This window comes from Cynoglossus semilaevis, chromosome 9 (genome assembly GCF_000523025.1).
Source record: "Cynoglossus semilaevis isolate Cse_v1.0 chromosome 9, Cse_v1.0, whole genome shotgun sequence".
In the NCBI taxonomy this organism is placed as follows: Eukaryota; Metazoa; Chordata; class Actinopteri; order Pleuronectiformes; family Cynoglossidae; genus Cynoglossus; species Cynoglossus semilaevis.
Genome location: NC_024315.1, coordinates 11,139,797 through 11,167,231, shown reverse-complemented (window position 1 = coordinate 11,167,231; position 27,435 = coordinate 11,139,797). Strand labels below are relative to the sequence as shown.

Here is a 27,435-nt window from a genome sequence, read left to right as displayed (position 1 = left end):
CTGTATATATATTTCATTGGTGTGGAACCCGAGGGTTCACCTCCTGGGCAAGATCAAATCCCAGTTAGGGTGGTCGGTACCTTCCAGTGGACTCACCACCTGCAGGAAGGTTCAGGGGGGTTGGTACGGTGCAGTGTGATTTGAGTGACGGTCATGCAAACTGCTGCCCCGCGACCTGGTAACGGATGAAAATGGATGGATTGATGGATGGATATATATATATATACAGTATATAGTTTTTTTTTAGTTTGTTTTTTTTCTAACATATGTATAAATATTTTTTGCATAAATATGTTTTGCATTTCACCTCCAGTACCCAATCGGACCCCCTATATCAGCGATGCCCAATAAGTAGATTGGGATCTACCAGTTGATCTCAAAGGGAGTGCTGGTAGATCCTGACCAATTACATTTAAAAAATAATCCATCCATCCATCCATTTTTATCCGCTTAACCGTTACTGGGTAGTGTAGGCAGCAGTCTTCACCCAAATCACACAGTACCGTACCAGCCCCCCTGAACCTTCCTGCAGGTGGTGAGGTTTTAAAAAATAATAATAATTACAATTATAGCTGTTATTCTATTTTAAGATGCTAATCACTATCAAGATAAGTACCATACAAGTACTGAGTCAGACAGTATTATGTATATAACATAAAATGTATATTATAAGATATTTAGTTTATATGTGTAAATACATATTTACACTTTTCAATGTAGTTAGATCACTTTAAAAGTGTGGACACCCCAGCTCTAGGTCCTGCACGCCATTTATGCTAATACATGTTAGCCTCTTTAATCTGAACCGATTAATTGTTATTTTATTTTTATTGAGTTTAATTTATTATATTTCTCCTGTTTTTACGCAATAATTTTTCTCATCACAGTGTGTGTGTGTGTGTGTGTGTGTGTGTGTGTGTGTGTGCACTCAACAGGAGGTGAGGAGGTGGTTTTTGAATGGCACCTCACACGTGCACGCACACGTGCACACTCATGTATTCACGCCTCCTCTTCAGTGGCTGCAGGATTTAAATCAACACAAACCAACATAATAATATAATCATATTAAATAGATACAAACAGCCTTTTCAGAGAATAGGTTTCTAAAAGCGACATGTTTTTACGCCATCATTTATTGGTTTGGTTTTTTTTCTTCTGCTTTCTGTTTTTGCCCCCGTCCCTCTCCCCGTGGTGTGTGGTTCCATTCGTCACTCAGTGCGAAGGTTGGTCTGTAGTTACAGTCATCACTTGGTGCAAGTGTTAGTCTGTAGTTACTGGGGTTGTAATCAACCAAAGAAAGTCTTGGTCGACTGAAGCAAAGAAATTTGAGCTGAAAATCAAAGTGCTTGGTAGCCTTGTCTGCCTAAATTAAAAATAAATCAAAATGACGACTAGTCTATTAGCTTTATATGAAATCGAATTATTTTGCACTGAAATTATTTATACACTGGAGTCTGTCGGTTCTGACAGCGTTTTGCATCAATATCATTGCACATGATTACTGAAAAATATATAAATACTGTATGTCAACCAGCGATCAGAGCACAGGAACTGTTGAGGAATATTTAGACAATTGTTTTTCGTCATGTTATAATTATTGACAGACACCATCGTTTCGCTCTGTGCATGAGAAGAACACAGGAGAGCTCAGACACAGAAAGACCGAAAACTTAAACCTTTACTTTTAAACACAAAAGGCGAGTCCACGTTAAGAAAAAGGCGATACTGTATATATATATATAGCAGTGTGCTCTGAAATCACCAGTAGAGGAGTTCCTCCAGATTAAATTCATACAAATATATATATATATATATATACTGTATATATATATATACATATATACATATATGTATGCATATATATTTGCATATACATGTATATATGTATGCATATATATACATATATATGCATACATATTTTTACATATATACATATATGTATATATGTAAAAATATATATGCATATATATATACTATACACACAATGAAGTGGGCACACACACAGACAAACATTAACGTCTTTCAGAAATGTTTCATTTCCCAGCTCACCTTAGACGTCTGGTCTGTGTGGTTGTGAATCTTGGGTGGTTATTTTTATGATTTGACTGAACAAAAAGAGCCACCTGTGTGTGTCGCGGGGTGGGGGGGTGTATGTGTGTGTGTGCAGGTGTATTTAAAACCGCAGGTGGTTAAAACAGCAGGTTTCCATCATTTATCCTAAAGGCTTCAGTCCACCCACATCTGATCTCTGTAATCACTGTTATTTAGGCTCTCCACTGCTCTGAAGGTCGAGGGGAACTAATGTGCACGTGTGAACGAGCGCACGTGAACGCACGTACAAACACAACACGGCTCCAGAGTGTGTGTGTGTGTGTGTGGTCGGCGGGAAGAGTGTAATTTTAATCGGAGCAGGAACTGAAGGGTCCGCACTGAGGTTGACGTTTCAAACTTCACCTTAACCTTGTTATTCTGTTGACAAGACTGCCATCCGCATGACCATCGTCCACTGGACAGTCATACTTATGCCAGTCGTCCACATGACCATCGTCCACTGGACAGTCATCCTTACGCCAGTCGTACACATGACCATCGTCCGCACGACTTTCGTCCGCACAACTGTCATTCACGTCCATCGTCCAAACAACAGTTGACCACACGTCCAATGCCCAACGTCCACAAGACTGTTGTCCATGCTACGGTCATCTCCACAACCATAGTCCAAACTAGCGTCGTCTGTATGACCCAAACGAGTGTCCTCTTCATCGCCGTCGTTGGTATGAGTATCAGTACTATACTTTGTATCGGTATTTGTGTTGTTATTACTATTAATATATTTGGTGATGTTAGTGCAGTATTTACAATGGTGGTAGGGTAAGAGTTAGCATCAGTGTTAATATTATTAGTGCTATTAGAATGTTAGTGCAGTATTTACAATGGTGCTAGGGTCAGTGTTAATATTATTAGTGCTATTAGCTTTAGCATTAACATAAGCATTAGATTTAGCAGGCTGGGGGAGGGGCGCCTTGAACTCTTGGACGACAGAACCAACAGACATTGGAACAAAATTTTGTCACGACGTGTCCTGAACTCAGGTATGACGTGTGTGTGCGTTTGCGCGTGCGTGCTTCTGTTTACAAGTTATTTTACTTGTGTAGATACATTGACGGCAACTGTGTTGCTGCGGAGTCCAATTTTAGTCAAACACAGTCTCTTTCTTTCACACACACACTCGCACGCACACGTACACACTACTTGTGTGTGTGTGTGTGTGTGTGTGTTTGTGGCTGCTGTGCTATGAATACATATGTGGTCTGGAGAATCGAGGAGATCAGAGAAAAAGAATGTGCAGAGAGAGAGAGAGAGATGGGGAGTGTCCTCTCTCTCTCTTTTTCTCTCTCTCTCTCTCTATCACACACTCACTCAGCTCCTCCTTCCAAATCTCCTCCTCCTCCTCTTCACTCTATTCTCTCCAATTCTATATCTCCACTCTTTCTTTTCCTCTCAGCCAATCCGCTTCCTTTCTTCTCTCGCGGACTCCTCCTCCTCTTCCTCAGAAAGGGAGAGAGAGAGAGAGAGAGAGAGAGAGAGATACAGACAGAGGTGGAGAGGGAGACACAGCCACAGAGAGACCGAGGGAGGGAGAGGAGCAGATCTTTCTCAGAGAGGTGACAGAAGATCGAGCAGGGTTCAGGAGGAGTGGGAATGAAGTCAGAGAACAGGAGGTGTTGTTAACGCTGCTGGTGCGTGTGCGTGTGCGTGAGTCACCGCAGCTGTAGGAGAAGCTGCGCAAGAAAGAAAAAAAAGACCAGGAGAAGAAAAAGGAAAAAGTGAGGAGCAGGGAGCGCGCAGAGACGCACGGCTGCTGCGCTTTGTCGGTGCTTCACGCCACACACACACACACACACACACAGACAGAGGAAAGAACACCGGAGTGTGCGTGGTCGTGCGGAGAGGCGGCATCACGCACGGCAGTCTGTCCTCGTGCGTCTGTCTTTGTATCTCTTCTTTCTGGAGCCTTTACTCGTTTCTTCAGTCTTCTGGAGCTGGAGCTGAAACTGGACCCAGCAGGTACTGAGGAGCACTTTCTTTGACGCTGTGTGTGTGTGTGTGGACGTGTGTGCGCGCGCGCATTCGGAATTTTGTTGCAGTGAAATGTTTGGCATGACGTCGTGGGTTTAAATCAAAGTTTGATTTTTTTTCCTCCGTTATGTTGAAAATGAGTGGTTGAGCAGGGAGTGTTGATATCGTGTTTTGCATGTGCGTGCGTGCGTGTGTGTGTGTGTGTGTGTGTGTGTGTGTGTGTGCATCGAGCATTTTAAAAATACATCACAGTGCTTCAGCTATTTTCCACATTTACTGACGTTTAAATAACGTGACAAATAAACATGTTACATCAAGAATTTTAGGATTTAAAATTAGATTTAGTGTTTAATTCAAATCAAACTGACTCTAAGTACTCCAAAGAAAAATATTACATGATTTTTTAATTAAAGAAAAAAATAAGAAAATATTATTTTTTAATAACAGCAAAGTTTCTATTTATTTTACTTCATTTATTTTGGGGTTTTTCATTATTAATTAATATTATTTATTATTCTTTATCCAAATATGTTTTTTCTAATTAACAATGTATTTAAAAAGTGTAAGGAAAATCAAAACATTAAATATCAATCTGATTATTATTTACTTTTTAATTTTTTTATAGGTTATATATTATTTTTTAATGTAATTTTATGAAATATATTGATCCCACTCTGGAAAAATTCTTGGGTTAGCAGCAGATGTACTGCAACAGGCTGACCCCTAGAGGCTCTAAATATCTGGTTCCTCTGGGAATCGAACCCAGGACTCTCTGCTCTCTGCTTGAAGGGCATTATTAAATTGAAAATTCGTCAATTAAACAAATTGTCTGAATAAAAAACAATTCTGATGTCAAAAAATTGAATCTTATACATGTTCAACAAACGCTACGTAAACAGACCTGGGCTTCAATCAGGATTTAAGACTTAAGACTTTTTTTTTTCTTCATCTTTTATGCAAATAAACACTAAGGAAAGCTATTGTTGCTCTTTCACAAATGTGGATGTTCTTTTTATATTGACCTTTACCAGTAATATTTACCAGGCAGCACACATTCAGCAGCAGCTTCCACTCCTGCCTTCACACACACATTTCTGGATGATCGCTGACATCATCTTTACCTGCAGGTGGAGACAGAAACCCATCGTATTACTGTCTTCTGTTGAGAAGCACTTATTTACTCTATTAGAAAATGTCAGCACAAATAGTCAGACCCTAACCTCGCAGCCGAGAGTTTGAGTTCAGAAGAAGGAATTGGAATGGCGGAGGCTTCACCTCGTCATCGTGGAAGTTCCTTCTGTCCTGACTGGAGAAGAAGTGAGGAATTCTCTGGGACCGGTCCAGTTCCTCCTCCTGAACATTAGGGGATGAAATTAGATGCAGGGCTGAATACCTTCATCTTCACTGTTGGTGGAAGTTTGGACGATGGAGTCATCTGGTTCCTTTTACAAACTTGGTTTTTCGTCTTAAAATGAAAATCCCCTTCCCATGCAGGGGCTGTGGGGAATGTGGCTGAGAGGGAACCATGGAAAGTCAGAGTGAATGTTGTCAAACGGACTCCCTTGTATTATCTGACCTTTAGTTCATTTTTCCGTGAGAAGAGGTGACGCTGCCAGTCCCCTCTCGTGCACACACTCTCGTGCACTCGCGTGGGCAGTCAGCGGCGGTCGATGGCGATGATTCCGTGTCCTTGTTTTGCTCCAGCTGCGTCAGATTTTCTGAAAACCTCTCTGGTAATAAAGCAGCAAAAGGAAATTTGGGAAACATTTTTTTCTCCCCCTTAAACAATCAACTGAATGAAGTTCCACTGCTGATTCAGTTTAAAACTTTGAACAGCGTTTTATTTATTTATATTAATTTTATTTATTTATTCTTGCTGAATTCAAGAAATGATGTGTTTATCCTGACTGTCTGACACTGAATTGTAGTTACTGTTAGTGTGTGTGTGTGTGTGTGCGTATGTGTGTGGTTACAGTGGCTGCTGCTGCTCAAACACACACGCATACACTCTGAGAAAACAGGCTTCAGTTTTCTCCTCTAATCATTTCCAGACACAGTTTTACATTCCACAGCCTTGTGTGTGTGTTTGTACGAGTGTATGTGTGTGTATATATATATATGTACATATATATGTATGTGTGTGTGTGTGCCTGTGAGTGTGTCCTTCTTTTCTTCTCCCTCTTTCTTCTCCTCTGTCTGTGATCTCCTCGTCAGTTTTTCCCCCCGCAAACATAAATTTAAAGGTGGGATCAGTGTGTTTGCAGACAGGAAGTGAGTGACGGACAAGAAGAATAAAACGTCTCTCTTCAAAAGAGAACACATGTTTGAGGAAAGAAACAGAGAAGCCACAATCACTAGTGGAAGAAACGCATCTTCAAATCAACGTTATGACGGAAGTCGTTAAGAAAGCAGACCAGCAGGGGGCGATTCCTAACGTTAGCCAAAAACTAGGGCAGAAATCACTTTACCGTATTCGTTGGACATTTTTATTCAAATTCCGCGCTACAATTATTTAAATAGACATTTTAACTATTTTATGTTTTAGCCAATTTGTGGTTGATTTATTTTCATTTCCAATTAGTTTTAGCTTACAGCATTTATTTCTTTCTCTCTTTGTTTTAAAGCTACCTGTTTTGGCCCTTCTTTTTTGGCCATTTTCTTGTCTGCTAACTGTAAGCTTTTCTCTATTAACTCGAAGCTAACTTATTTATCTCTCTTCTCCTTTGACCTAACTCGTCAGTTGTTACATGACTACGTTTTAGGAGGATCTCTGATCCTCGTCTGTGATCTTTAACCAACGGACAAACACAAAATGCGTTTTGTGTCTAAAGGTTAAAATGACACCGAGGAAGTAGGGGAAAAAGAGTGAAAGACGACAAATGCATTTGCGGATTTTCTCTGCTGCCCAGCGTGAGTGAGATTCTGACCTGAGACTGAAACAACAACCACATGATGTTAGAGGAGGAGAAGAGACTGACGAGGAGCAGCAGGAGCAGAGTGAGTGATGAGCTGATCACTGACTGAATGTTTTCTTATCAGAGCCTGAGACCAGATGTTTGGCTGCTCCTCGGCCTCGTCTTCTCTCTCCGTGTTCAGCGCTATGCTAATTCCTCATAGTTTCACTCACGTCCAGAGTAGAGATGGGCTTAAAGTGGTCTGTGAGTGTGTCCTGACCAAGGTCAGAATCAAAGGAAAGTTAAAAAGTCCCCCTTAAAATTCTCCCCGCACAGTTTTTAAAGCTGCTGCTGTGAGACCTGAGCTAAATACTAACATTTAAGAAAATCTCTTTGGAAAAATCACCATAGTTTGAACAAAGTCGTCATAACAAGAAACCAAAATAGAATTGTCAACAGAGCAGAAGCTCCGAGGTGACAACCAGCTGTCAGGGTTATGGATAAAAAAACCTGTTTGATCCAGCTAACCGTCAGCTGCTGCTCCCAGATCAGTACACCTCTGTGATTTTGTCAGAATGACCTGATGACCCTGAACTGTGCAGTCTCCAGACGCAGCTGCATTTGAACTCAGTAGCCGGGAGTTAGCGCTGCTTCTGCAGGAGGAGCCGCAGGAGTTGCTGCTCTTCTTTACTGCTGAAGGAGTAGGAAATGATTTTCTCAATTGTCCGTTTAGAAGAACATAGTGCAGGATACAGTTTGATGGACTGAGCTGAGCTGCAGGGCTAAACACACACACACACACACACACACACCCACACACACACACACACACACACAGACACACAGACAGAGACCGACTGTGTCACACATACACACTGACACACATTCATTTATGTGTGCGATCAAGCGTTTCTTTCCGGAACACACGCAGTGTTTTGTTTCTTTTCTGGTGGAATTTTGTGCCTCTGTGTGTGTGTGCGTGTGTGTGTGTGTGTGCGTAACCCGACGACTGACTGCTGGGCTGAACAATGGGACCAGTCAACCGTTATATCACCTGCAGGATCCACCATCACTGTGATTAAAGTGACACAGAGCAACACACACACTCACAAGTGCAGAGACAAATATTCATCAGTGTGCTCACACACACACACACACACACACACACACACACACACACACACACGTACGTCACTGAAAGAATGCACACAGATCTAATCATAAACACCTTTATTCACAGCTTTGTTTAAAACAGAACCTTTTATGTCGACACAATGAAACAATGACCTTTGAGGGAGTGTGTGTGTGTGTGTGTGTGTGTGTGTGTGTGTTTCTGTATCTGTCGACGTAGAGCATCAGTGCTGTGAAATTGTCAGGAAACTTGTGGAGAATCAGCTTCACTTTCTAAAAAATTCGCTGTGAAGACAGCCTTAACGTTAGCTAAACCAGACACTGTTGGCTAACAGATAGATTAGAAAAAACTAAACTTGGCAGAATTAGGAGCGAGCATAGTGGGTTTAAGTGAAAATCCCAAATGTCACACTGTTACTTTAAAGATGGCAGAAAACCTAGCAAATTAGCCTGAACTGTGTTTGGAAATGACTCTGTTTTTTTGTTTTCCTCGCCGCTTTTTCAAACACAATGTTAAAATCATTAGCTCTAGCTTTATAACACGATGTTAAAATCATTAGCTCTAGCTTTATTAGCTCTGTGAGCTTTCAGGGTCCGACCCGGTCAGTGACTGGGAGGAGTTCTGTTTTAAGGCTCTTTATTTTCATTCAGAATATTATTTTATTGTCCATTAAAACCTCTAAGAACGGAAACTTTTCTCTGGCTCTGGCACCATAAATACAAAATTAAAAAAAAAGAGAAGTTGTCAAAGAGAAGTTTATAAAAAGCGATATAAAAACACAGTAGACTCAAACTCCTTGGTTCTTTAAAGGTTTGGCGAGATATTTACCAGTGGAAAATAGGTGGTGGTAATGATACTGATAAGATTCAGATGTATTGGTAAAGAGTGGCTGATGCATATTTTCCAAAAAGAAGAAAACTGCAGACTGCACCTTTAAAATTAATAGAGAAAACTCAGCAGCCAAGCAAAAGTTGTAGCTCAAAATACACTGTCATAACAAAAACAAATTATAGGTGGGATTGGAACCAGTGACCCACAGCATGTGAGCTTAGATTCCAGCCAGGAAACAGTTCAGTTTCGGCAGAACAACAACAACAACAACAACAACAACAACAACAACGTCGCCACAAACACCGTCTCAGTGTGAATACGTTTAAATTACTGCAGGAATAGGATGGAGAGAGAAGAGACAAACGAACCGCACACATTAGTGAGAAGCACCATCAGGGACACTCACACACACACACACACACACACACACTCACACACACACACACACACACACACTCACAATCTCAGGTGTTCATGGTTCATGTTTGCTTCACATCATCTGTCTTCATTTCCTTCAGCCTGAGATAAAAACTGACAGAGACTGTGAGTGTGACATGACTGCGTGTGTGCGTGTGTGTATGTGTGTATGACACTGTCACTTCATTTGTCTTGTGGTGTCTCAGCAGCTCGGTGTGTTTTATCTCCAAGATTCTTGGCACAAAGGCATACACACACACACACACACACACTTTCCTGCAGTGAGTCGACTGTAATGACGGTGAAAGTTGTTTTCCTTTAACATTGACTCTGGATTGTTGTTGTTTCTGATTCACAAGTAATCAAAAAAAACAAACAAATGGCCCAAAAAAGACTATTAAAAAACACCTCGGTCTTGAATGTATGTGTGTATCACTGTTTGTGTGCCTACAGTGTGTGTGTGTGTGTGTTAAGGTCTATCACAGAGAATTATCGTCAAGATTCTCTGTTTTTTCCACACAAAAATAAAAAACACAGTATTTCAGACTGTTGACAGTCATGGACACGTCCTGCTTTCCATAATTAGAAACATAATTTATTTTATTTTTATACTCTTATTTTTCAACCTTATCAAATGCATTTTGTACAAAATGATGTATTTAATATTTCCGCTGTGTTTGGGCCTTGAAGGACTACTGTGTGTTTTATCCTTCAGTGAGAGTGTGTTCATTTCTGAACTTTTTTTTTAAATCAATTTATCACTGAGAACCTTCTGATAACGGTGCAGCAACACTCAAACAAATCTGAGTCTAATTTCGATGTTGCTAATTAATGCTAACAGGCTACCATGGTAACCTAAGACTAAGACTTATCTTTGCTCAAACCTTGCTCAAAGTCTTTTTTATAACGATTTCTGCTAGCTACGGTAGCTGCCTCCTCAGATCAAGTTAACTGGGCTTGACTTAACTCACCGTGGATAACCTTAACTCGCTTTGTCTTAACTAACATTGATTTAACTAACCCTGTCTTAATTAACGCCAACCTAACTAATATGAACTAAATTCACATTATTTAAGAAACCCTAATCTAACCTTAACTGGACTGGACGTCAACTTGTCTTCACTCGACTCTTCCCGGAGTCTGAGTGAAGATATGTTTCAGCTGCTGACGCACACACACATTAATACACACGTGTACGCACACAGAAAAACTGGTAGTTGTGTAAAACTTAAACGTATAAAGAATGAAATCAGACTACTGCCGTCAGCGGACATTTAACTGTTAACAATGCATTTGAGGAAAAGACAAAGACCTTTGTTCCTGGTGAACACTGTGTGTGTGTGTGTGTGTGTGTGTTGATGTGTGCGTGTGTGTGTGTGTCTGACCCCGGGGCCCTCAGCTTCTTGTTGCAACCATTAAACCCGTCCTGACAGCAGTAGAATTAGATGAAGTTAAACGATGGAGGTCTGTGGAGGTCTCCACCTCCACCTCCTCCCCCTCCCCTTCTGTGACTCCTGCCTCTTCTTTACACCTCATTATTGTCACTGTGTTTGTGTGACACGCTGATGTCACACAGGTTTGTAGTATGTGGTTCCTGGATGACAAACGTGACTAAAGCTTTTGTGAGGCTCACGCGAGGTGATGCTGATGAACCTGAGCTCTACTTCGTACAGATTCATCTGTTTCTGCTCCACTTCACTGATCACATGGTTGTCAGCAGAGACAACAGGCCCTGAAAAGTAGACCACCTCCACTCGTGTCTGTCATTATCATCACATCTTTGTCTCATTGTTTGGCCGTGTTTTCTACGCTGGTTCAATTAGAGCATTTTCCACACCGAAGTCCAAAAAGAAAAACCCGAATTTAAGCTCATGGAACAAATCACTCTCTATGGACTGTGAGCTAAAATCACTGATTTTCTCTATGGACTTTGGTCTGTGAGCTAAAATCACTGATTTTCTCTATAGACTTTGGTCTGTGAGCCAAAGTAAATGATTTTCTTGGTGCAGTTTAGTGTAGAAAGCGTGTGTTTCACAGACCAGTCTACCAGTTTGAAATAGACGTGGATTGATGGTGAAGATAACTCAAATACATCTGCATATTATGGAGTACATTTTTTGATGTTTTTTTTTATTCTTTGTCGTCTTTGTATATGTATGAGTGTGTGTGCGTGTTCTGGTGTGTTCAAAAATAATGATCATTTTCTCTTTAGGGATTCAAACTAATCTCTTACCCCTGAACTACTGTCTATGTGCAGAGAAATAAATCATACAATGTGTGAGTGACTGTAATAAATCACTGTTGGTGGAGTTTTTCCACTCAGAGCTGTAGTCCCCTGATCTCACACACACACACACACACACACACACACACCCAAATAGAGCACAGAATATCCCACATTGCAGGAAGAGACTACCCTGAGTTCCCAGGTTCTGTGACTTTCTGTGGCTGCGACAATGACTCACTGCTGCTGCCAGTTCTTCTCTCAATGATCTAAGTTTGGCTTAAACTTAGGTCTGAATGTCACAGAATCACTGAGTTGAAATTAATGATTTTCTCTATGGACGTTTGGTGTGAGCTAAAATGATTGATTTTCTCTATGGACTTTGGTGTGTGAGCTAAAACCTCCTCATTTTCTCCCTCTCCTCTCCTCCATCCTCCTCTTGGTTGTTTTTCTTCACTGTTGCCTGAAGGTGACCTTTGACCTCAGCTCTGACTCCAGCACAGTCTCAGCCTTTGTTGGTGTTTTTGTATTTTCCCTCTGCCTCTGCCGCTGTTCCTCCGCAAGCGAGCTGAATATCAAACAGCTTCAGTGTGCGTGTGACTATACCGGACTCTCGTTCCTCTGGACTCAGAGGTGTTAAAGTAAAACATTAGAAGACGAGTCACTGCCGTCATGATCTCAGAGAGCAGCCGTGATGAAGGTGATGGGCTCCAGCCCACCTCTGGATGACATTTTTTTGTTATTTTTAATCTGCCCTCCAACACCTCAGCCCAGGTCCGTCTTTAATTAGAGCCAAACTGATCGACTGTGTCTGAAAAAGGGGGCGACTGTTTCTTGTTGCACTTTTATATTTGGCCCCTGAAACAGAAGCCGTTGATTTATGTGAACACAACATTAATGATGGGGAGATCCGGGGGGGTTTATTGCTGCCTTTTAGCCCTAACTTTTTACAGCCTCTGCTGCTAAAACAGCATCAATTTCTCTGTGCTGTCACTAATGAGCACTCACTGTGATTATTCAGAGGTGGATCACACACTTATCAAAGCCCGCTGTGTTGTTTGACATTAAGCTTCATTTTCAGCAACACATCGCAGAGTTTGTCGACTGTGCACAAATAAATCTGACGCCAAGAAGTACAGCCTTACAGAAAAGGCAGGAAAACAAGAATAACCAAGACAGAGGCAGCCCACACCTGCTGACGTCTGTGAGGATCACAGAAAATACGAGTGAATTTAGATCACAAACTAAACCTCATGGAGAAAAACAACGATGTTAGCTCACAGATCAAACTTCAAGGAGAAAAACAGTGATTTTAACTCACAGACCAAACCTCATGGTGAAAAACAGTGATTTTAACTCACAGACCAAACCTCGTGGAGACATTAACTTGTTCTTGGTCCGCCACCGGCTCCATCACTTAAGTCATCAGACATTAACTTGTTCTTGGTCCACCACCGGCTCCATCACTTAAGTCATCAGTGACTTGTTTTGACATAGACCTTTCTGTGACTTTCTCCAGTCGGAGCAGAAACCTTCAGACCTTCTTCTGAAACTCAGAGCTGATACATAGCAAACATGCACAGTCTGGGGGCAGCTGTGCAGCAGAGACAACACCAGGGATTTTTATGTTCTCACCACCTGACTGCTTCAGCGTGAACATCATCCTTCATCCCTGCTGCACTTACTGTAGTGTAGCTCTGCCATGTGGGCACACACACGCGGGCGCTCAGAGGTGGTACTTCCTCTTGTTTTTCTCGCGTGCGAACGCGGCTCACCTCTGCAGCTGTTCAACACTGCAGTTCTTTATTTATTTAAATAAATTTATTTATTTTTACTTCTGTGGTTTCAAATTCTGGCTGGATCAACAACACAATGCGCATTTCTTTACACTGACACAGATACATGAATTTCATTATAAAAGAACGAAAGAGTCAATAATAACTTAGTGTGAGCTCACCTATAAATAATTATCTTTACTCACCCTGGTCAGTTTGCTAAAATCACTGTTTTCTCCATGGGATTTGGTCTGCAAGCTAAATTAGTAATTTTCTCTATGGACTTTGGTTTGTGAACTAAAATCAATGATTTTTTCGATGGACTTTCGTCTGTGAGGTTAAATCAATTATTTTCTCTATGGACTTTGGTCTGTGAGCCAAAGATGATATGAGCCATGACATGTGGTCAGGTTCATGCCTGTTGAGGCACTGGATGCACAAATATATGAACCCAAAATAGAAGCTTATATTTCAATTTTGACCTTAATTGAAACATATATCGTCAAATTTAGAATATAAGTGCACTGGGATATAAGTTGCAGGCTAATTTTAAGGCTTTCAAACTGGAAAAGCAAAGGTTTTCTACTGCTATTTGTTAAAGATGCCATATTTTGTCCAATTTCTGTTTATTAAATCAGTTCCTTATAGTCTGGGGGTCAAAATACCCCCAGGATTAATCATCACAGCACTTGTTACTCTGTCCAAACAGCTCAGGTCCAAGTGATCTGTTCCAGTGCCTTTATTGTCAGATTCTCAAATTTCCAATAGTACCTGAACGCCACCTTGTTGCAGACTTATACAATGTCATACAAAAGTTATTTCAACATTGTTTATATTTATTTTCATTTAAAACATTCACAACACAACCTGTTCAACTGATGTTCAAACTGCATCGAGGTGCATCTGGTACCCACTGTGCCTGCGGGACTCAGTCTATCCTGCCTCATCCTGTTCATTTCTTTGCGCATTCACGGCCGATCAGAAGTATATTGGCGATATAAAGAGAGACAGCAATGGGGGTGCACCAACTGCCTGCTTCAGTCAGTGTGTGCCTTGTCTCAAATGAGACAACACTCGTCCTTCTTCCACGTATTTGAACAGGAAATGAATAAATTCAGTGATTTTGACCATGGAAATGTTCACACAGAAAACACATTTTATAGAACAGTCAAGTGGAAGAATTAGTTTTCTCTTATCGTGGTTAGTATTTTACTTTTCATGATGTACCTCACCTGCTTCCACTGACTGCACATCATTGGAAATTGTGCATGACTGTTCTGACTTCGACGCAGGGGTGTTTTGGGGTTTTGTTTTTGTTTTTTTGTCTGTTTACAGGATGGAAAATAATTCAGTTAAATCACATTCCAAGTGCAGTTTTGCTGCAGTTAGACTGCAGAGTTACATTTGTTTCCACTATTTTTTTTCCTCTATAAAAGCGCATGCAGGATTTTCTTTCTTTTGTAAATGTTTTACATTAAACTGTTTTTGTTTTTTTCAGCTGAAAACGTAGCATCAGATTCTTGAGTTTACAAAAGATATTTTCACAGACTATTTTTGTTGTGACTCTTTTTCTGGTGACTCATCTTGTGAAATGTGCTGTTTCACCTCAGGCTGATCCAGACCTGCAGCTTAGTTCTGGGTCCGTCACAGTCAAACACTGACTTTGAGTTATGTTTATAAGTAATAATAGTGGGATGGACTTGATGTTGTTTGGTCTAAAAGATAACATTGATCCTTGTTTTGTTGTCCATGGTCCATTTTAAAGGATGGTCCTGTTGGGACCTGGTCCTGACTTGTTTCAGTTCACATAAACGACAACATTTTACATTTTCACTTGTTTTTATTGATTTTATGTCATATTTATTTTCTTCAGTTTTTCATTGTTCTTTTTCTCCATCCTTCATCTTTTTGTTTTTTTGTTTGTTTTTTGTTGTTCTCATAGGTTCTCCCATGCTCCCCCCTTCCTTTCCATCATCTGTCATTGACCAATCACATCCTCAGAAAGTCATAGCCCGGGACACGGTGTTGTTAGACACACACCTGGTCCACTCCCAGGAGGAGGAAGAAGAGGAGGAAGGAGAGGAGGAGGACAGAGAGGAGGGGGAGGAAGAAGGAGAGGAGAATGGAGGGGAGGAGAATGCAGCGCATTTGTACTCAACATTAACACTTGGTAACAAAAAAACCCAAGAATACCTAAAAGGTAGCTAAAAATACCTCATAGTTAGTCAAGGACACAGTGGAAAAGCCTAATAGAATATATTTTTTAATAGAACAGAAAACATTTGATCGATAAAAGTGTTCACATTTCAAAACTTAAAAGTTGCCTTTAAATAAAAAAATAAAATAAAAACGTTCCTGCAGCAGAACAGGATAAAATGTGCCTGGAACTGAACCCAGAGTCAGATCTGGTTCTGTTTATGGTCCAAACTTTAGATTGCGGTCATTTTGGGTCAGAGTCCAGGATCATGTGACTTGATGGAATTGTGTTTTATCAGAATTCCATATCCGGCCACAGTACCCGTCACGGCTGCTAACGGTTAGTTGTAAGAGAGAGTTGAGGATGAAAGCTGAGCTCCTGAAAAGCCTGGAGCTTCTCTTAGATCTGGTCTGGATCAGAGTCCTGGTCCCAGAGAGGATCCTTCAGCAGGTCCAGATGGTGCACTGGTCTATTTGGATCATGGGTTCCTGGTCCTGGCTTTGGGTGCAGGTCTAGTTTTAGACTAGGGCAGATTCTGAAGCAAGAGAGGGAGGGAGAAAAGGGGAGAAATAAAGGTTGGACTGAGCTGAAGAGGAGGAGGGGGAGTCTTTCTCCTTTTCTTCCTCCTCCTCCTTTGTCTTTTGCTCCTACGCCCTCCTTCACCTCCCTCTAATTCTACTCCATTTATGTTTCCTTTTTCTTCTTTTTCTTTATGCTTTTACTTCATCTGAACCTTGTTCCCTATTTCCTCATGTCTTACTGCTTCTTTTTGTTGTCCTCCATTTTCTTCGCACTCTCCTTCTCCACCTCCTGGTGCTCCTTGTTTTCTTAACTTTCCCATTTTCCTCTCCACTGTTTTCTTTCTCCTCTCTGTATATTTTCTCCTCTGTATTCTCTTTGTTTTTCTTTCCGTCTTCTCCTTCTTGTTCTCCCTTTTCCCCGTGCGCCAACTGTTCTTTGCCTCTTTCTCTTTTTCGTTTTTTCATCTTAATAGTTCTCCACTTTTTCTTCTCCCCGTTTCTCATTCCTTCCTCCTCTTTCCAGCTTTTCCTTATCCTGTGTTTGTTTTTCTTTTCTTTCTGAGCAGTGGAGCAAGGCAAACATCAGACCGTCAGCGGTCACATGGCCAGAAAACGGGGCTCAAATTGCTTTGATTCAAACTCCTCACAGGTGTAGGACCTCAGCACAATGAGGAGAGAGGCTTATTTTATCAATAAACCACGCTCTCAAAACCAAACCAAACCTCACAGAGGAAAAGCATTGATTTTAGCTCACCGAGACACAGACTTACCACAGTGACACAAACTGACCACAGGAAGCAGTGGTGCACAAGCAGCTTCTGTGGCTCTTTGAGCTAAAATTACTGCCTTTCTTTGACAACTTTGCACTGTGGGGTGAAATCACTAAATTTCTCTGTGGGAAATTTCTCTCATAGCTAAAGTAAGTGGTTTTGTCTGCGAGCTAAAATCTGTGATTTTCTGTATGAGGTTTGGTCCATGAGCTAAAATCAGTGATTTCCTGTATGAGGTTTGGCCTATGAGCTAAAATCAGTGATTTCCTGTATGAGGTTTGGTCCATGAGCTAAAATCAGTGATTTCAGTGAGGTTTGTTGTGGGTCTTTTCAGTGTGTGGCGATTATGAGGCTGAGATGGTGAGTTTCAGCTCCTCAGAGAACAGGTGAAAACTTGTGGTGATGACAGCTGCAGCTGAAGCTGAATCTGTCGAGGTGTTAAAGCACAGATAAAAATAGAAGAAGTGTGACATCACTGCAGCTAAACATGAAGGAGAACAATTCACAACATTTATTTACACCGGCAGCGCGTGAACACTCGTGCACTGTCTGTGTTTTCACTCTGACATGGCATGTGAGTGTTCACACTCCACACTTTTGCACTTTGTGCAACCACAAAGTTTATGATTGCAGTGTAAAGACGCTGAGTCAAGAGAAAATGCAGACACTTTTCCACCAATCAGAAAGCTGTGTGCTGTTAATCTCCACCTTAAATGTTTCCTGGCTTCGCTAATAGTTAGGGATGTAACTATGCATTTTGAATCAATTAAAATTTAGACATGTACCTTTTTGTTTTTATATTCTGGTATTTAAAATAACAACTTCAGTTTATATGGTGCACAAGAACATTTCAGTTGGTAATGGTATTTTGCATAGTTCTTACAAATAATGGATCATTCCGGAGATTTTAGACATTTTGTTTGAAAACAAAAGTGATAAAATCATATTGTGAGTTAAGTGTATCATTACATCCCTACTGCTAGTCTTAATTCATGGCAACATTGAACACAAACATACAACTATACAGACATGGGAAAAGTACTGGAAAAATGTAATTAAGTAAAAGTATCTTTACTCTGCTTGCATTCTACTCAAGTACAAGTAAAAGTACCCACCTAGCAACCTGAGTAAAAGTAAAAAAGTATTTGATTTAAAATGTACTTTGTCCTTTTTAGCATGAAGTAATTTAAAGTAACTAAGTAATAGTTACTTTAAATTACTTCATTCCAAAAAGGACGGCATAAGTTGAGGATTCCCTGATCCATTTGAACACTAAAGAACACTTAAGTTTAGACAGTGACAGCTCTGACCACCGGGGGCAGGCACATTTAGCATCGCATGATAAAGTTATTGCCTTGTTTAAATTTGAAAACCAAGAGCTGGCTGAGATATGGCCAAGGATTTCCTCTCTGCTTGGCCAGTCCTCAACCTCCATTTTCTGTTCAACACCAGCCATCATCCAATGACAGGCTAGAGTCTGTTTCTTAGTCAACATTATCTGGCTACATTAAAATGGGAGGAAATCCCTGCGCACGGCCACGCAATTTTCTGTCATTCTGTCATTGTTTTTCCCTGCATTAAATTATTTACTCAGTGGTGGGTTCTTTTCCAATGTAACAAAGTAAAATACTTGAGTCAAAATGTGCTTAAATAAAAGTAAAATTGCCTATTCACGAAACTACTTAAAAAATTATAAATTACTCACAAAAGACTACTTAAACAATTATAAATTACTCACAAAAGATATACTGAATTACCGTGACTTGAGTAAATGTAATTTGTTACTTACAACATGCTAAAAAAAATTATATTTAACATTAGCATTTTATTGCTACGTTACTTACAACATGCTAAAAAATATATATATATATTTAACATTAGCATTTTATTGCTAACTCTTAGGCGTGTCTGATTAACATTTGGTTTTGCTTTTTACGAAGCTTACGTTTTTTTTTATGCAATAACAAAATTGACATTTTGAAGAAACTGAGAGAAGCTGTAGTCTGATCTATGGAAGCCTGGCTGGACATTTCACACGCAGACTTGTCAGAGAGTTTCCTTTTTTCTCCTGGTTTTAGGGCCATTGGTTTGTTTTGGCTCCTGTCTGACATTTTCTGAGCTCACTATTAAACACATGTGTTTCTTCATGGTCCCAGTCTGTGGTTTTAATAAAACCCTGATCCAAAAACCAGGACTGAAGCCAAGACTATCAACAGAGCGCGAGAGAGAGAGAGAGAGAGCAGAGCATGGTGGGAAACAGACACACAGCAGCGCCGGGTGGATGAAACCTATCAGAAAGAGAAAGACTTTAAAATAATAAACACAGTGGGTCTGGTAAATATATCATAAATTAAAGAGAGGAGACGAAGTGATGAGGTTTTTTTATCAAGTCAAAACTTTTGATTGTCACGCGAAAAATGTCCTACGATATGTTTTTACCACTTAGTTTGATAAAAATTACATATTTTGTCTGTCAATCCTGCTTAGTTACTTCTTAGTTTATTCCTCCTGTGATCGACACAGTTAATATTCTGGTACTGTCTCTAGAACTCTCAGTACTGTCTCTGGTTGTTGGTACCGTTACTGTTGTCTGAGCTAGTTTGAATACAAAGTTTGTTTAGTTGATATAAAAACATCACTGATAGCATCTTGAAAGAAGAAAATAGTTTTTGATCCTTCTGACTCCGCCTCTTTTATGTTGACAGAGCAACAGTCCAATCACCACGCCTCCACGCTGCCTCCACTCCCGCCTCCACACCTCCAGCCGCCATCGGTCACAGCACTCAACCAATCGCTGGGCTCCACACTCCACGCCGGCCAGTCTCTCCACTCCACTCGGACACTAACTCCTCCCACTGGAAACCCGGCACTTGTGGCCGGCCAATCACCAGGCGAGCTGCAGACTACGCCCCCTGAGAGCGTCCCGCTGCAAGACAGCTGGGTGCTGGGCAGCAATGTGCCTCTGGAAACAAGGTAATAGCCCTTTAAATTTCACCTGACCATCTTCACGAACATCAGTCCCCAGGGTGGGAGCTGCCATCAACTCAGCAGCGACACCAACGACATTTTTAGAAACTCCCTCTAAAGAATCCTCACTTTGCGTTAACCGATTGGCTAATTGTCAGCTCGCAGACCAAAGTCCTTAGAGAAAATCAGTGATTGGAGCTCGCACACTATTGTCCATAGAGAAGGTCAGTAATTTTAGCTCACAGACCAAAGTCCACAGAGAAAATCACCTATTTAAGCTCACGGACTCAAGTCCATAGAGAAAATCCCGTTTTTTTTCTTCAGCTCAATGCGACACAGATGGCAGATGGACATTTTACCACACTCTTCATCTTCTCATAAAAGATAAACTCAGTGCGGAAGATTGTTCTCTGTGCGTGTGGCTGTGTGTGTGTGTGTGTGTGACTGTGTGTGTTGATAGTATCACAGTTTCTCTTTGCAGACAAAACATTGAGCAGCTGCCACATTCCTCTGCTGTCTCACTTTTTCCTTCTGCCTGTTTAAATTTGCATGTTTTATTTGTGCAAGTGACCAAACAAAAAAGTTCACAGTGTGTCTGTGGTAACTTTAAGCTTCACCTTTGACCTACTTAAATTTCCCTTTTTTTAACACAATACAGTTCATAGGTCCTACTTAGCTGCGATACACTGTTGACATATTTTATTACATATAATTAGTGCTGTATTCTAGTGTAGTTAGCATCGGCCGATTACATATTTTTTTCTTCTTGGTGTTTAGAATAAGTTTCCTGAAAATATTTTTTGCTCGCAAAAGCTCACATAGTTATTTCTTTACAACCATTTATTTTATTTATTTTTACTACATCTTCTCCAGCATATTCACTAAATATAGAAGCAATTGATGATAATTGACTATTAAGTTATTCTAGAATTTTTTTTTTAAATTGGCCTCAAGATAATTTAAACCATCTCCAGAGCATTTAAATATACATTTTTACATTTCAGCCAGTGTGAACCTTTGAGGAGAGACTGGACCTGGAACAGCATTTCAATCCTGTTTTTATTCTGACAGATATAAAACCTAAAAAGCTGCTGCAACATAAAGAAGGTGTGATTATAAGACTGTCAGAGTGAGTGTAATTAACCACAGAAGGCTAACGAGCTTTCTCTAATTACACTCTGTTAGCTGACGCTGTGATTAACAATTAGACACAATTATAAGCAGCAGGAGCACCGCAATTAATACCTGCCTGAGGCTAAAAGAGGAAAAAGAGGGAAAAAAAACTTCAGAAGATGAAGTGAGGGGGGGGGTTGCCCAAACACTCTGACCACATCACACACGCACTTCTGGTTATATATTTTCAACTGCCACAAGAGGGAGCTGCGTCTCGCACTCCTTACAACTGATCCAGGTCCGATTGGTCAAGTCGTGGAGAAACAAACAAAAGAAATTAACTGAGAGGATTGTTGTTACAACAAACACGAGTGAGAGGGTAGTCAACAGTCAACAAACTCAGTAAACAGCCGTACGGCTCACCACAACAGCGACACCTACCACAAACTGTTTTATTACATGAGATTCAGCTGTGCTGCAACAGCTGCGCTGTGACAAAGACGTTTGTCTTATCACTGTGGACTCGTCAGTCAGACTGGGCCGAGACAGCAGTGGGGCTCAGTGTCCTCTGCCCTGTCCTCAAACCAGTGGTCAGATGTCTCCAGTTTCATTGAGATGTCCTTGGCTGAAGTTGCTGGTCAGATGTTCTTCTCATACCTTCCTGTAGAAACAGGCACAATATTGTTTTTTTAAATAAATCATCTTTCACATTTCTGGCACACTTTTCATCATGCCGAAATATAATTTGATGTATTGTTCTTGTATTTTCCTAGTATTGTTAGGTTTGATCTACTTTCTGCTACCGTTTAGCTCTTAGTAGTGTTGATGTCTGAAGGTGTCCGACCAGTTAAATATCACTCGCGCTTCTGGATTGGAGGGATGTTTTTAAAGCACCACCTCATTCGTAGAAATTAAAGGGCAGCTTAAAACGTTTCAAGGTCAGGTTGCCTGGAGCCTCTGCTAACATCTGACTTTGCTGGTGTTAACTGAGACCTGATTTAACGTCTTTGTCCGTGACTTTTAAAGCACTTTGTCATTTGCTAGCTCCAAGCTACAATTTAATTTGCTCCTCTCTGATGAGCCCGTACTCAGACCCGGGTCTCAGATCCTCGGACAGGACGCTGCCGTTGGTCCCTGAGCGCCCCCTCAGAGCTTAAGGTGACCAGGTTTTTACAATGACTCTACAGCGGTGACAGTGGAGGGTGAAGAAGAGAGGGGAAAAAAACAGGGACGGAGAAAAATAAAAATCTGCTTCTGCCACAAAGACACAAAAAGATTGAAGGTCCATCAGAGTTGATGCTGCAGTTAAAACATTTTTTTAAATGCCTGAACTGAGCTTGAGCTGATCAGTTGCGCTGATCCCGGTTCCAGGCTGAGGTTTGTGAACGTTAGGCTTTGACGTCTTTCTGCTTCTCTCTATCTCCCCCTGCAGGCACTTCCTCTTTAAGACAGGAACAGGCACCACTCCCCTCTTCTCCACGGCCACGCCCGGCTATACCATGGCCACAGGATCCGTCTACTCCCCTCCGACCCGCCCTTTACCCAGAACCACACTGTCCCGCTCCGCCTTCAAGTTCAAAAAGACATCCAAGTTCTGCTCCTGGAGGTCGGTCCACAGAGCTTTCATCTCTGTTAAAATTTCACTTTTGTTTTTTTTTTCTTTCTACTTATCTTGTTTGACTTTAATTCTTATACTGCAGACACACACAAAAGACCTACAGTCCCAGCCCAAAACACATTCTAAACTGAACTACACCTTGAACAGAACTAAGAAAAAACAGTGAAATAAATTAAAGTAAAAATAAATACCACAGATCAGAACTGACACCTGAAATCGAACCCTTGATTTTACAAGACCAGATGTTTTCGGTGTGTTGACTGTGGTATTAAACCTAACGGTCTTTGTCTTCCTTCAGGTGTACAGCTCTCAGTGCTGTAGGACTCTCTGTGCTACTGTCTGTTCTGCTCTGTTACTGTATAGGTAAGAACACACACACACAAACACAGCTGTTTCCAGGATGTGTGTCAGGTGAACTGCTGGGTCATAAATGTGTCCGACAGATTTCATGGTGAATTATTCTGGAATGTTACTCTCCAAACCTGGTCTCAAGGAGACAAATGTGGGATCGGAGGTCAGAGGATGGTCATGTATTTCGCTTGGATCGGTTTGCAAAAAAAGAACTACGTAAACACAGCATCTGTGTGACCACTGGAGCTAAAATCACTGTTTTTTTCAGTGGACTTTGGTCAGTGATTTTCTCTATGGATGTGATAAAACAAGCTGCAGTTTCCTGTCGGTAGTGTTGTTCTAATCTACGTCCAAAAGTTATTCGGCCAGACTTCAGTCTGACCTGTTGGTGCATCATCAGCTGATGTTGTGGTTAAACTTGTCGTTAGATCTTTCTCTTCACCTTCCTCTCTGGAGCCGAGAGGGTCGTTTGTCAGCATCTGCAAAAAGCATTTATGAAAAAAGAAAAAGAAAACAGTTTGAGAACAAGAAGAGAAGGAGAGATGTTTTTAAAGAGTCTTAAGAAGAAGAAGAACGGAAGAGCAGAGCAACGATTTTTTTTTTTCTAAAGGTCGCAGATTTCCTCAGTGAACGCAAGCAATTAGAACTGGAGCTGGGCTTCCACATCTGAGGCCTGAGGCACCGCAGACTGTGTGTGCGTGTGTGTGTACTTATATATATATTTAAAAAAAAATGTGTCTGTGTGCAGGCGTGTGTATTTATACATATTTAAAATTATATCTGTGTATATTCCATACTGATTCATTTTCTCACAGTCAGCAGTTGGGCAGCTTTGAGAACAGTCCTCATCAGTACCGTCTCGCTCTCAGTACCAGAACCAGAACCAGACCCAGACCTGGATCCTCTCACTGGTGTATGTCTGTGAACAGGACCAGTCTGGCTGCTCTGCTCCGAACACAAACTTGACTTTGTGTATGGAGTCTGAGGTCAAAGTTCACTGCTCTGATTGGTGTGCTCTTGCTAATAGTTTTTAGCCTAAATGCTTTAAGGTCATCAAGGTGAGGTTGGTCGATATATATATATATATATATAATTAAAGTTGGTAAAAATGATCCTAAAATTTTTACTCAAATTATTAAATGATAAAAGTCAATAAGAGTCACTTCAAAAAAGCCACCTACGGCTGAATTGCCATCCAGTTTGAAAAATAGATATAATCAGAAAAAGAAAAACATCTAAAGGAAAAAATATTAAATATGTATTGAATTTAAAATGTGAAGTTTAAGCTGCAGCAGCTTCTCTTACAAACTCAGGATCAGATTCACATTTTTTACCTCAGTCATTTATCCAGGCTCCACCGAAAATACACAAAAGGACACACACACACACACTCACACTCCAGGCCATGACATAATAACATACCAGACAGAATTTGATCCCTGTCTGTTCATGTGTGTGTTTTTCTTGGATATATGGAGCTGTCAATCGTGTGTGTGTGTGTGTTTTCTCCTTTGTGTGTAGGTGTGTGGTATATTTCTGTCCGTGTGAGTGTATATGTCTCCATCTGTATGTTTTTTAATGTGTGCATTTTATGGTAAAAAAAAGTTTCCTGTTTTTAGTGTGATAATAGCTGTTTTTAGCTTTGGTTTTTTTATCCAAGTTTTTTTGTCGATCACTTTTCAGCTGAATTAGATCTCCTGATTTTCCCCTTACGACTACATATATATATATATATATATTTCCTTTCAACTCTACTTTTTTCATTTCTTTGTGGATGAACTTTAGGCCGTGGTTTAATATGAAAAAGTAGAGTTTTTAAAAGAAGAAGTATTCCAAAAATGAAAAAGAGCTCTGCAGGAGAGAAGCAGCCGTGCGTGACTGTTACCATGACCATTAATCCACTGAACGCACACACACACGCACACACAGTCACACACTCACACTCCTGTAAACCTTTGCTCCTGTCCTCACCGGGAGGGCTGGTGGGTAATGGGCTGGCACAGCAAGGCTCTAATTTAATGAGCTAACACTCAGTGTGTATGTGTGTGTGTCAGTATAATTGGTCCACTTTTCTCTTGTGCACTGTTCAGTTGTGTGTTGTTTTACTCACATGTTCAATCATTGGTTTAGTTTCTGCTATGTTTAAACCTCAGTCGTTCACCCTTAACTAAAATATGTCAGCAGCAGCAACATTAACATTTAAACACAACCAACTTTTCAAACCGGCATCACTGCTTTGCAGTTCAAGTCCAACGGATGCTTCAGTATCTGAGAGGAGAACATTTCTCAAACCAAACCTCATTCTAATAGTACGTGATTTTAGCTCACGGACCAAAGTCCATAGAGAAAATCTATGATGTTAGCTCACGGACCAAAGTCCAAAGAGAAAATCTATTATTTTAGCTCAGACCAAAGTCCTGAGAAAATCTTGATTTTGCTAACAGCTACTTACTCGGATTTGGTGGCTCTATCCTGCAAATGTTGCCAATATGTTGTTTGTTGTTGTTGGTAAACAATCCCAGCTGTGTGAACTCGAAGGTCTCTGTTTGATGTAATCAACAGCAGACATTCTAATTGGTTAAATGTGTTGTGGCTGGAAGCTAATGTTGACGGCAATGAACTTTGACAGAAACATTAAAAGTCAACTGCTTTAAATAAGTTTACTTACAAAAAAAAATAAAGACCAGACAGCAGTGAAATAAACACAGGGGGCCGAACCCACTATGTTATTGTTTATGTCTCTGGTCGTGTTTTAACCAAATCTTGCCATTGATTATCCTAATTTTGTTCTACTCTCATTTTTGGTTTGACCCACGTATGTTCAAACGTTTTTCATGACTTAATTAATGGCCATGTCTGTCCGGAGTTTGAGTTTGATTTAAAATCTTAACTCTTCTTTTTTCATCTCTGGATGACTTAAGGCTCCTTTTAAACACATTTCTTCACCAGGTTTTTGTTCTTTATCTCCGTCTTTTGTCTTCAGCCATGCACCTGTTTGGACTGAACTGGCAGCTCCAGGAGAGCGATGGATACGGAACCTTTGAGAACGGAGCAGGAGGAAGAGACACCACAGCCAACACCTTCATGGTGTCAACAGACAACGGTGAGGCCGCCTCCTCCCCTGACCTACGAGCTCCTCCCCTGACGTCCACTGAGCTGAAATTGATCTTCACCTTGATACTTATAGTAAATCTTTTGGTCTGTGCAGGTAAACTGTTTCTTCTAGAAAACAACACCATTGACATCGGAGAAGTTGACGTGGGAAGAAGAGCCATACAAGATGTTCCACCAGGTCTCTCTCTCTCTCTCTCCCTTTCGCACTCACTCACTCACTTTAGGTGTAAATTTTGGCTACCTTTCAGTGTGACTGATGTATCTCTCATCTACCTTTGGCTAATTTTAGCTACTTCTCGACCCACTTGTAGCATTTTGACATTTTGGCAACATCTTCCAGAACAACCTAGAGTGATTGAAGTGTTAAATGGGTCGATGTTTTCTTGTGTTGTTGCAGGTGTGTTCTGGAGGTCTCAGCTCTACGTGGACCAACCGCAGTTCCTTAAGTTCAACATCTGCGTGCACAAAGACGCTCTGGTGGGAGTGTATGGACGTAAAGGCCTGCCACCATCACACACACAGGTAAAAAAAAAACACACACTCAATATCTCGGCAGGATTGCTTTTTACCAGGGGTGTCAAACTCATTTTCACTGGGCTCCACATCATCGATACAGTTCCAGTTGAAGGGCCGGTTTTAAATGGAACACTGTATAGATCAGGGGTCCCAAACCCCCGGTTCGCGGACCAATACCAGTCCATAGGTCCTTTGGTGCCAGCCCGCAGTGGGACACAGTGAAAAAAATTAAACAAATTTAATTTACTTCTTTAAAAAAAAATTTCCATTTACTTTCTTTGTTTGACGATAATCTGGCAATATTTTAAAATAAACATCATTCAGACTTTGATACAAACAGAATAGAGTCTGGTATAGATGTAGCTCCTCCATAACAGACTAATACATGTATCTGCAATTATTATTATTATTTATTATTTTCTACAAATATTGTTCATTGCTGTGTAATAAAAAAAAACTTTTAATTTCTTAGGTTGATAAACTCTGCTTCATGGACTTTACTAAATGCTTTTTAAGCTCCCGCGGGCCACACAAAATGGCTTGGCGGGCCACATTTGGCCCCCGGGCCTTGAGTTTGACACGTATGCTTTTCACTGGCTGTCTTACAACAAAGTTTATAGAGAAAAATCTTGTGTCTTTCTTTGTTTCTGTTTCCCAGTACGACTTTGTGGAGCTACTGGATGGAAGCAGACTCACGTCCAAAGAAAAGCGAGCACTCAGGGAAACAGATGAAGCTGCTGAACACGTGGAGCCTCAAACCCGTCACGTGCGCTCCGTGAATGTGCACGAGGCTGGTTTCATCCAGTACCTGGACCTGGGGATCTGGCACCTGGCTTTCTACAACGACGGCCGAAATACAGAGCATGTTTCGTTCAACACCATCGTCATCGGTGAGACTTTTATCTGTGGAATTTT

The 27,435-nt window shown here is 40.8% G+C and overlaps 1 protein-coding gene across 1 annotated transcript in view; it reads left to right on the top strand.

Moving 5' to 3' along the window:
- The window catches only part of tenm3 (teneurin transmembrane protein 3), a 70,762-nt gene that overhangs the window by 20,460 nt on the left and 22,867 nt on the right, over nt 1–27,435 (top strand). The window contains 7 exon segments of the mRNA XM_025058499.1: nt 19,547–19,814; nt 22,354–22,527; nt 22,838–22,902; nt 25,874–25,993; nt 26,099–26,182; nt 26,402–26,526; nt 27,179–27,410. Coding sequence (XP_024914267.1) covers nt 19,547–19,814; nt 22,354–22,527; nt 22,838–22,902; nt 25,874–25,993; nt 26,099–26,182; nt 26,402–26,526; nt 27,179–27,410 — 1,068 coding nt within the window.